The 12,216-nt window shown below is 35.0% G+C and overlaps 1 protein-coding gene across 10 annotated transcripts in view; it reads right to left on the reverse strand.

Moving 5' to 3' along the window:
* Window positions 1-12,216, reverse strand: part of NBEA (neurobeachin) — a 732,675-nt gene that overhangs the window by 534,109 nt on the left and 186,350 nt on the right. For all 10 annotated transcript variants that reach the window (XM_070049020.2, XM_070049018.2, XM_051831739.3 and 7 more), the window contains exon 17: window positions 10,128-10,220. In XM_070049020.2, coding sequence (XP_069905121.1) covers window positions 10,128-10,220 — 93 coding nt within the window. The remainder of the gene's footprint in view (window positions 1-10,127; window positions 10,221-12,216) is intronic.

The raw sequence follows: 12,216 nt of genomic DNA on the forward strand, positions 1-12,216 counted from the left end.
TTTTCAAGTTTATGATCATAACGTCATCTACTCAAACAAGGATACAGAACATTTTGCTTACTCATTAACCAGCTCTTAAGATTTTTGGATTGTTTCTACTTTGGGGCTATTATGAACAATTGTACTAATAATATTCACGTGCAAGTTTAGGTATGAATATAGTTATTTCTCTTGGAAGTGGTAGGGTCTTGTTACCCTTTTTAAAATTAGAAAACACTTTTAGAACATGGATGTAGAATTTTACATTTCATTAGCAATGCAAAAACAATTCAATAAATGTTCTGTGTCATCACTTTATTTCCATTCAATTCAACCTACCTTCTAATTTTCTCTAATTTCTTTTTTGACTAAGGTGTTATTTCTATTGTTTACTTTCCAAACACCTTAGAATCTCCCAAGTTGGGTTGTTGTAGAAGAACATATTCTGTATTGCATTTGGAGCCCATGTTGTGTTATATAGCAGGTCAAGCTGCCACCTGTGATGTCAGCATGCAGTACTGGCAAGCAGGTTCGAGTCCTGGCTGTAAGGCTCATGATTCATTACCCTGCTAATGTGACTGGGAAAGCAGTGAAATTTGGCCCAAGTGCTTGCTCCTGCAACACGTGAGAGAACCTGATGCAGTTCCTGGCTCCTAAATTCAGCCTAACCCAGCCTTGGCCCCGGCAGTCATTTGGGGAGAGAACCAGTGGATGGAAGATCTCTTTCTCTCTGTCTCTGTCAATCAGCCTTTCAAATGAGTAAATATGTTAAAAAATGAATAAAATTTTGAACTTGTTTTAATATCATACTGATAACTTTCCTTTTTCTGTTTTTGATGTTATGCAATTTCACTTTACAAGTGAGATTTTATGCTAATTTGTCCTACTCATGTCTCATTTTACTTTCAAAATGTAATGAGTTTTCATCAGTTGTGTAATAGAAGTTTTCAGTAATATACTTTGCTTTTTTTAAACATTTATTTATTTATTTGAAAGTCAGAGTTACACAGAGAGAGGAGAGGCAGAGAGAGACAGAGGTCTTCCATCTGCTGGATCACTCCCCAAATGGCCGCAACGGCCAGAGCTGTGCCGATCCAAAGCCAGGAGCCAGGAACCTCCTCTAGGTCTCCCACATGGGTGCAGGTGCCCAAGGACTTGGGCCATTTTCTACTGCTGTCCCAGGCCATAGCAGAGAGCTGGATCAGAAGTGGAGAAGCCAGGATTCAAACTGTCACCCACATGGGATGCTGGCACTGCACACGGCAGCTTTACCCATTATGCCAAAGCACCAGCCCCAGTAAAATACTTTGAATATTGACTATTCCCCTGTCCCTCCTTCCCTTTTCTGTAAGCCTTTTGAGTCATATTTGAAAACTTTCATTTTTATCACATCCCTTAACCTCCATTCTTGGGTGTCAATTTTGTTTCTCAGTGTTGCATTCTATGTAATTTCTTCAGTTCTATGTTCATATTCATCATTTTTTATGAAGTCTATCTAATCCATTTAACAAGCACATGCAATTGTTAACCTAGTTATTACTTTTTATTTCATTTCCAGAACCTATTTTGGAGGGTTTTTTAAAAATATATGATTTTAAAATTACCTTGTTTCTTTACATTTGATTTTCATTTTTGATGTATGAGAATTTCCCTTCTGTGTGCTCAGCTACAAATTTTGAAGGATTTTTTACATATCCTACCCAGCATATCTAAATTTTCAGTAGTACAACTTTTTTCAGGAGATGTCATTTTTTCCTTCAAGACTTATTAGTCACATGTTAGCTCTCATATTTTCTAAAGCTTTGTTCATTTCTCATGTTTTCTATTTTTTGTTTGTGCTCTCAGATCTTCCAGTCAACTAATGTGGGTTAACCAGGGAGAAAGTTAGAAGCTGGAAAGGGCAGCTTAACATCTTTGGTGCTCTACTTGAATCTTAAATATTCTTTGTAAAGATACATTCAAATGTTCCACCATGACCTCCACCTTAATTCTATTTGATTGGTTATATAATTTGATAATTCTCTCCAATCTCCTATACTCTGGCTACCAGGACTTTTTGGTGAGTTGTTACTCTTAGATATATAGAGTTAACGTCAGACCTTACAGCTATGATTTTTCAATGATGTGATGCTTGTAGGTATAACAAAGAAAAGTATCCTCTAAACTCAGTGACCTATAATATCAAATGTGGCAAGATGTTAGTCCCTTACAGTCTTTCTGCACACCCACAAGTATAAGGGCAGGAAGATTTATCCCACCATTTCAGGTATCTCTTGGCCTTCTGGCAGTCTTACATGGAAGCCTTACTTACATGAAAATCTACTTAAAATGGAAGCTAGTGTTAACATTCCTTTAAGGTGAGGGTCTGGGCAGAAAGAAGAGAATAGGATTTAAAAAGTGAGATCTTTGAGAGCAAAAACACCTGTCAGGATTTGTCATTTTTTAGTATTATCTTAGTACTCTAACATACTTATACAAATGCTTGCCTCCCCAAGGCAGAGAAATCCCCTTACAAATTCTCCTGTTTCCCACAGCTGGTAGCCCAACAGAACACCAAGACTCATTTGTACCCATGTACATGTAGGATCCAAAAATTGGCTGATAAAAAGAAAGGCAGCTTGGAATTGAAAGCATAGAGAAAGGAAGCTTCTTTCAATCTGCCATACTCAGAATCTATAATAAGCCATACTTTTTGTTTAACAGATAACTGGATCTGCTAGAAAAAAAAAAATGGACTAGTTTCCACTAGTCCCAAAAATAAACTATTAAGGTAAACATCATATAACAGGCATATAATAAGTAACTATATGCAGCAACTTGTAACTACCACAGTATATTTCATAGTGTAAATGTCTTGCAAAATTTTGGAAAAATTCACCCAGAAGTAACTGTGTTTAAAGTCATTGCCGGCGCCGTGGCTCACTTGGCTAATCTTCCACCTGCGGCACCGGCACCCCGGGTTCTAGTCCCGGTCACGGCACCAGATTCTGTCCCGGTTGCTCGTCTTCCAGTCCAGCTCTTTGCTGTGGCCCCGGAGGGCAGTGGAGGATGGCCCAAGTGCTTGGGTCCTGCACCTACATGGGAGACCAGGAAGAAGCACCTGGCTCCTGGCTTGGGATCGGCGCAGTGCCGCCGGCCGTAGTGACCACTTGGGGGTGAACCAACGGAAAAAGGAAGACCTTTCTCTCTGTCTCTCTCTCTCTCTCTGTATAACTCTGCCTGTCAAAAAAAAATAATAAAAAAATTAAACAAATAAAGTCATTACATCTGGGGCCTGGCATGGAGGCACAGTGGGTTAAGCTGCTAGCTGTGACTCCTACATTCCATGTGAGAAATGGAATGAATCTTGGCTGTTCACTTCCAATCCAATTCCCTGCTACTGTGCCTGAGAAAGCAGCGGAAAACAGCCCAAGTAATTGGGCCCCTTTACCCATGTGACAGGCCTGGATGGAGTTCCTGGCCCCCGGCTTCAATCTGGCCCAGCCCTAGCCATTGCAACAATTTGGGGTATGAATCAAAGGATGAAAAACATCTACCTCTGTTTTTCCTTCTCTTTCACTATGCCTTTCAAATAAATAAATAAATCTTAAAATAAAAAAAACCTGAAAACATTAGACAAGTACAAGTTTACTTGTTTGAGGATGTTTATTTCCATGATAGAAATCTTTTAATATATGCTTTAAAATTTATATACTCTATGGAAGACAGCCAGTTAAATCCACCCCACACTCAAGCAGAGACTTAAACTCTGGAGCAAAAGTAGCTGCATATATTATTTGGAACAGACTTCTCAATTTTAATGATTAATATCACAACATTCTCTAGTTCAGCTGAAAAAGTTTACAGATTATCTCGCAACCCTGCATCCCAGATACTTTACAGAAATTAGAAACTATGCATCAGAAGGGACCAATCAACACAGATTTCAGTATAACTTCATTAGTATCCTCAAGTTAGATTCACTGTGAGGCATATAATCCCTCAATAGGCACAAATGAGATTCTGAGTTTGGATGATATTTTATTTTTCAGTAACAATGATTACCTTGGGATTTTAGCTGTATATTAAAATTAGTGCATAATAATTAATATTTTAATTACCTAAGTCTACTAATAACTATTGCTAGTTATTCAAATTATCATATGGATATTGTGATTAACCACTTTCAATGTAATTTCTAGTATAACCTTAAAATCTATGATGGGAAAACTAGTGTTTTACTCCATTACATTGGTAAATTCCAAGCCCAGGAATCTTTCCAGAGCTACAAAGAAAATGTGTGCTTCAGCCAGGATCTCACATTTTTATACTCATCAATTATATCTATTTATTGTTCATCAATATATGCAGGCTTTCTTTTATTTTAATGTTAGCCTATTCTTCTTGGTTACAAGATTGTATCAATCCAGTACTCTTCATTTTAACTATGAAACATTCATTTTATTCAACCCAACTCAATAAAATAATTAGTGGAAATTCTTCTAACATTTCATTAGTTGTATGTTATTGTTAGTAGTTTGTAATGATATAATTATTAAAGTAGTGTTTCCATTGTTTACATTCACATGATTAAAAAATTAAAATTATCCATATCCACCTTTGTTTCTAGCAGTTGCTCACTAAGAACCATTGTTATAGATTTCTTGTTTTTCATATATTTTATTAGATTTTCCACTATAAATGAGTTATTATATTCCTATATTCTCTTTTTCTGCAAAACAAAAGCATATATCACCATGTTTATCATTGAAAAATACAGTTCTGATATCAGAATACAAAGTGTTTCCTCATGGATTTTCTTTTACAATTGGATAGTATTGCATTGTGTATGTGAATGACAATTTATTTTAAAAGTCTCCTATTTATAAAAACTTAAGATTTTTCCTAACCTTTCTTATAGTAAATAACACAACAATGACTAACTGAATAACCATCATTCCAAATGTATATAAATGATGAATCCATGGGATTCAAAGTATATATGTTCGGCTGATTTGATTTCATATCATGTCCTCTGGTTGTGTCCATATTGCTACAAATAAGCTGTAGACAGGAAGACAAATACCACACATTCTTCTTATATGTGGAAACAAAAATTTAAAAAGAAAGAAGGAAGCAAAGAAAGAAAAAGACAAAGAGAAAGAAATGCCTGTGTGTATCAGCATTGCTACAGATATACTTTTGTAAAACTCTGCTTTATACATTTGTCAAACCAATGGTTAAGAATGTTATATTATTATAGTTTCAACGATCTGGGATTAAAAATTTACTATACATGGGTGAAATGGTGATTTTTCCATTCATTTATTGTTTATATCCAGTCTATATTCCTACTAAACTAGGGTCTTTTTCCTTTTTAATTCTTATTTGGTGAAGCATTTTTACTACAATGAAAATTTAAAAGATGTTTTCTCAAAAACTAAAGAAAAAGAAAGGGAGTGTGAAGGTAGGTAGGAGAGGGAGAGGGGAAGGAGGGAGAGAGGAAAGGAATATCATTATATTAGAATTTTAGCCACGGACTATAATGGATCAGTTAAAATTAATTAAAATTTTATAATAGATAGCAATAAATGATCCACCATAAGCAAATAAAAGATGATAAAAAACTATTTATTTTTAATTTTGATAGATACTGATCAACATTAATGAACTGCATTCCACATGGGATTATATTTATTTACACTCCAGTTTATACTACATGAGCATAACTTGCTCCACACAAGACCTTGTTAACACAGATGGTTGTCAAATCTGGGGAGTTCTGTCAACCTAATAGGTGAAAAATAGCTTTAGTTTGCATTTCCTTTTTTACAATTAGGATTCAAATGTATGCTTCCATGTGTATTTTCCTCTAAAAGATGACCATTAACATCTTTTGCCTGTTTTTCTACTGGGTTATCTTTCTTATCAAGTCCTTGGGAAAGTATCATTTAAAATTATTTTAATACTCTCAGCTTTTATATTAATTATGGAAATTTTCATTTATTTGGCACATTCATATTTTTGCCCTTTCATGATATACTTAAGTGATGATATATCCAATTTTATTATATTTAAAAATGAACTTTTTAATGTTTTTCTGTCTTCAGAAAGTTATTTCTGTTTTTCTATTTATTTCCTACTATACCCCTTCAACTTATTTGATTATTCTTTAATTTTATGCTTTTATATATATATAATTACGATTTATTTATTTATTTGAAAGTCAGAGTTACAGAGAGTTAAGACAGAGGGGGATCTTCCATTCACTGGTCCACTCCCCAAATGGCTGCAATGGCCAGGGCTGGGCCAGACAGAAGCCAGGAGCTAGAAGATTCTTCTGTATCTTCCACATGGGTGCAGATGCCCAAGTACTTGGGCCATCTGCTGCTGCTATCCCACACATATCAGATGGGAGCTGGATCAACAGCTGGGACTCGAACCAGTGGCCATATGGGATGTTGGCACTGCAGGCGGTGGACCTTACCACAACACCAGCCCCTCATATATTTTTCCATCTTTCACTTTATGAATCTGTAACTATATTACTCTAAGCAATTCTTCAGTTGTACAGCATAATTTTACTTTGGAAGTATTCATTTAAAAAATTTACAATTTAAGTATGCATTTTATCTTTTTTTATTTAAAGATTTATTTATTTATTTGAAAGTCAGAATTACACAGAGAGGAGAGGCAGAGAGAGGTCTTCTATCTGCTGGTTCACTCCCCAATTGGTCGCAATGGCCAGAGATGTGCCAATCCAAAGCCAGGATCCAGGAGCTTCCTCTGGGTCTTCCCACATGGGTGCAGGGGCCCAAGGCTTTGGACCATCTTCTACTTCTTTCCCAGGCCATAGCCGTGAGCTGGATTGGACGTGGAGCAGCCGGGTCTTGAACCAGCACCCAAATGGGCTGCCGACACTGAAGGAAGCGGCTTTACCTGCTACGCCACAGCGCTGGCCCCATGCATTTTCTTTATGACCCAAAAGTTTAATCAACTTAAAATGCCTAGGTAGAAGAACTTTGTGATTTTTGAGTATGTTCTTATTTTAAATTTTACTGTATGTTAGTAAAATCTTACCAGTTTTTTTAATTTACCATTTTTTCTGGTGTCTAAATCATCATGTCAAATTTATACTTGAAGTTATATTCCCTACTCATACACAGTTTCATTCCATGGCAATCAGATTCATCTTATTATTATATTGCTTTTCCTTTTTATTCTTTGTGAACTGAGTTGGAGGAATTAAATTGTTTTAAGGTTTTAAACTATTGGGTCCAGTGTTACAGTGCAATGGGTTCATGTCTTGGACTTTGAGTCCTGGATGTTCCACTTCCAATCCAGCTCTCTGCTAATGAACCTGGGAAAGCAGAGATGGTGTAGGGCTTGAGCCCCTGTCACCAATGTGGGAGACCAAAATGGAGTTATAGGCTCTGGCTTGGGGTTGGCCCAGCCCAGGCCACTGCAGCAGCCATCTGGGGAGTGAATCAGTAGATGGGAGAGCTCTCTCTGTCTGTCCCTCCATCTCTCTCTAACTCTTTCAAATAAATAAATAAATCTTTGTTTAAAAAACTTTTAAGCTGTAAGTGGCTATTAATTATAACTGCAATTTCTGTTTTATGAACGTTTCAACAATTAACAATCTTTCATCCGCTGGTTCATTCCCCAAGTGGCAACAATGCCAGAGCTGGCCAGATCTGAAGCAAGGAGCCAGGAACTTCCTCAGGGTCTCCCACATAGGTACAGGGGCACAAGCACTTGGGCCATCTTCTGCTGCTTTCCCAGGCACATTAGCAGGGAGATGGATCAGCAGTAGAGCAGCTGAGATTCGAATTGGCACCCATACGGGAAGCTGGCACCGCAGGCACAGCCCTACCTGCCAGATCATTGCACCGGCCCCTTTTTCCACCAATATTTTCCCAAAGCTTCATTACCTTATAATTCAACACTTCCATTTTATCTGAGTTCTTAAAATCCTGTTTAGTGGCTGTCTGTACATAAAAGCAATTCATTTGTTTCTTATTTTTTAAACTTTTGGTAAAAATTTTAACCAAATTCAGTATATATGCCATAGAAATATTTTTCTGTTGAGTCTTCATCATCAAATGCTTAGTTCTGACTGCTGTTTTCATATGTTTTATTTGACATGTATAATCTGACGTCAAATTTTCTAATATGAAGGAGCTTCAAAAAGTTCATAGGAAATGGAATTTAGTTTTGTTTCATGCATATAAATTTTGAAACCAGTGATGAATTTTTTCACAATATTCATTTTCCATTAACTTTTTGAAGATACCCTTTATTGTCAAATTCTCCTTAACCAACAAGAGATTTCCTTGTGCACGTGTAAGGGAATACACACTGGTAACCTTTTTCTTTCACAGTCCCAAAATGGCTTCTCCCTCTATCTCCACAGAGATAGACTGCTTTCTATAAATACAGCTCATCTGTGTATTTGTTATGCATCTGGTTTTCTGAAACCAATGTGACTCAAGGACTCTGCTATTAGATTGATGAATGTGTATGTAGCTAGTACTTCAAACCGATGTATTTTTCACCTTAAAGTGGTCTTTGATCTTCAGAAAGTATATTTTCCTAGATATTTTGTAAAATTTAATATCAATGAACCCTCTCATCATTCTCTTTATAGTCTTTTTTCTTTATTCTTCATAGTTATAATTCAATTTTAAAAGATTTAATACCAATACCTATAATCTTAATACTCACACTTCAGAGTTCATGGCTTGTAGCTATCTTCTAATTTAGCTATCTATTCAATTGATGAGAGTTTTTATTTTTTACTCTTTGTATTTATGGATTTTACAGGAAAAGGAAAACTTAACAACATTTTAACAACATATCTATGGAAACTGCCTGCTTATTATTTTTAATTCTGCATGATTTTCAACTTTTTCTGTAGTTTTAGATGAGTTTTCTTTATCTCTCTCTCTATATATATTTTTATATATATATATATATTTTAAGGGTGTATCTACAGCTATAATAGCTATAATTCTTTACCTTTCTACAAGTAAATTTATTTTCCCTAACTGAAGTTACAATGAGAGACCTTTGGTTTTTTTTAATATGAAAGACAAAGAGAGAGAGCCAGAGAGAGAAATGGCGAGAACTCCCATCCACTGATTTACTCTCCAAAAGCCTAAATGGTTGGGACTGGGCCAGGCCAAAGCTAGAAGCCAAAATCTCATTCTGAGTCTGCCAAGTGTGTGGCAGGGAGTCAGCAACTTGAGCCATCACCTGCTTTCAGTGCGCACATTGGCAAGAAGCTGGGGTCAGGAGTGGAGCAGAAAAGCCAACCCAAGCACTCTAATAATGGGATGGAGGCATTCCAACTGGTGGCTTAAATCCTAGATCAAATGCTCAACAATGAACCTGTTACTTAGCATATTTACATTTTCTCAACTATAATACTTTTCTAAAATCCTGACTTTGTTCAAACTATCCCCTATAACTAAAATGTCTCTGCTCTTCCTTACTTAACTACTGATTAAGTTATCAACAAAAAAATCTAAATTTCTGGATTACACAATTCTTAAACCATAGCACTATTTCCTAGGGAATATTTGTATTAAGAAATGACTCAAAAAGAAGATTCATGCACTGGACAACATAATATAAAATACAATCATTAATAGTTGTTGCTTACAGTATTTTTGAAAAGTATCTAATTCTGGAATTGGGGGAAGTGATAAGGTACTCTAAAAACTTCAGGTCACAAAAGGTATCAAGAAGCCTCATTGCTGAAGAGAATGCAAATAAATAAAATTCATATGTGAATATAAAATCATCTCTCCCAGAGACTCTAATATACATGGTACTCCCTGAATCAAGTAAAGTTTCATTGAAATTGCATACATAAGCACTTCATTTTATACTGACAAAATATTTTAATAAACTGTTCAAATTAAAAATATTTTCTTTTCATGAAGAAAATGAAATAAACTATATTGCTTAAATTTTGATTTTATTCAATAATATACAATTAATGAAACATTATTTTATAAAATACTTTTACAACTAATATCACATGAAAATACTTTGTCTACTCTTAAATTATTCCAAATTTCATAAATTATATTAGTTAAAAATTCATAAAAACATAATTTTGAGAGGTATCTCTATAATTCATAAGGGAAAACATAACTTACTTGTGACCTAAATGCTTCAGGAAGTATCCCAGGACCTTCAGAGCTTGAACCCAAATACTTTCACTTTTAGAAGCCAGTAATTTGTAGATCACCCTAAAAATCATATATACTGTTAGGCACATATTAATATTGAAAACAAAGATACTTTATAGTTTACTAATAAATTATACAGACATAAAACATAAAATATCTTTTAGGATTTTAAAATTCTTTGAAAAAATTAAAAATTTGTACAACTTACTAATTTTTCTCAAAATTTATACTTCAGATAGTTATATACAAAAGGCAATATGATTGGTTCTTCCTAAGTACTGCCAAACAGCAAACTGAATGAAATTTTCAATTTAAAGATAACTTTATTAGTCACATCTGCTTTTCTCCCAGAACTGTCCAACAGTTGAAACTGATGACTTTTTTTCTTGCTCATGGTAAAGGACATTATGGGTAGACATTGGCTCAATTATTTCTCCCCTCTAAGATTTTGGAATGAAGTTTGAGAAACAGTATTGTGTCTTTGTCAGGCTCCTGAATTAAGAAATAATTTAAAATAAACTAGGACAACAAATTTCGGTTTCTGTTTAGAAAGGCTAGTCCACACATAAAAGAATGAAACAAAGAAAAAATAGAGAAACTAAATTTGCTTCCTGATAGCTTTGCAATACCTGATTACCTACTCTAACCAAGATTTTTATAACATGCAATAATTTAATTTTACTAAAAATAGCTTGAGGGTTTTTTTGTTACTTGGGAAAAAATGTTTCTATTAACACATATTCAGGGCCAGTTCTGTGGCCTGGTGGGTAAAGCTGCCGCCTGCTGTGCTGACATCCCATGTGAGTGCTGGTTCAAATCCTGGCTGCTCCACTTCCGATCCAGCTCTCTACTATGGCCTGGGAAAGCAGTAGAAGATGGCCCACGTCTTTGGGCCCCTGCACCCATGTGGAACACCTGGAAGAAGTTCCCGGCTTCTGGCTTTGGATTGGCACAGCTCCAGACCTCTCTCCCTCTCTTTCTGTGTGTGTGCATGTGTAACTCTGACTTTCAAATAAATAAGTGAATCTTTAAAAAAAATTGTATCCCATTTTATCTCATAAGCTAAAAGGGGGCAAATATAATGACATATATTAGCAAATAATTCAAAAATTGAGGAAGGTTTTCCCAGGAGTAGGAATGATTACTCCAAAAAATTAGGATGTATTACATCATACTCTATTTTTACTAAATAAAGTACCATGGTATATTATGAAGGTGAAATAATATAGGCTGAACAGAAAACAAATGGTAATATAGGATACAATACAATTTTCTCTCTATTTAAAAGACATTTATCAAGAAGATGAAAAGCTTAAAATTATTGTCTTTTTACTTTTACCACTAGGTTACAATACTAAAAAAAGATATTGTTGCTATTACTTCTCTCTCTCTTTTATTTACTTATTTATTTTTGCATTTCATTTATTGAAGATGGACTGCAAGAAGAGGTAAACTATTGATGACTGCCTACCTTGGAAGATGATTTTTTCTTCAAATGCCTAAATATGTATGTGTTTATACTCAAATCTATTTTCAGAACTTTTAGGGTCTAAAACCAAGCAGTAATTAAAAAAGTCAAGTTCAAAAATAGAAACATGTGAAAACTAAAATAGTGAGATCATAAGAACACTGAAGAGTAGAAATAACCTTGAAAGACAAAATACAAGTTCACAATCCGAAAATGTAGCTATCCTCAGAGCTAAAACTGGAAGTTCTAAACTTATTACCACTGTATAGACCTTCCAAATTGTGCTGCTTTCTCTCTCTTGAGCCTAACATCATATAGTTTTCTTGCATCTCTTGGCTGATACACACTGTGTTTTTTCTTATCTTCTTTAAAAAAACTGTTCTTCCCACTATTGGCAATGTCTTTACTATAGTCACAACAATTTACTACCCTTGGTTTCTGAGACAATTTTACATACACTGCATCAGTTTCTTGGAGTATTAGAGGGGTAATAGAAGCTTTTTTCCATTTATTTCCTCTTTACATAAGATTTTGCTATATTTATTGAGACATCCAAAGAATAGGTGTCATTCTAGGACATACAACTAT

The sequence above is a fragment of the Oryctolagus cuniculus genome, chromosome 9 (assembly GCF_051225735.1).
Source record: "Oryctolagus cuniculus isolate XC-2025 breed Fujian yellow rabbit chromosome 9, ASM5122573v1, whole genome shotgun sequence".
Classification (NCBI taxonomy): domain Eukaryota; kingdom Metazoa; phylum Chordata; class Mammalia; order Lagomorpha; family Leporidae; genus Oryctolagus; species Oryctolagus cuniculus.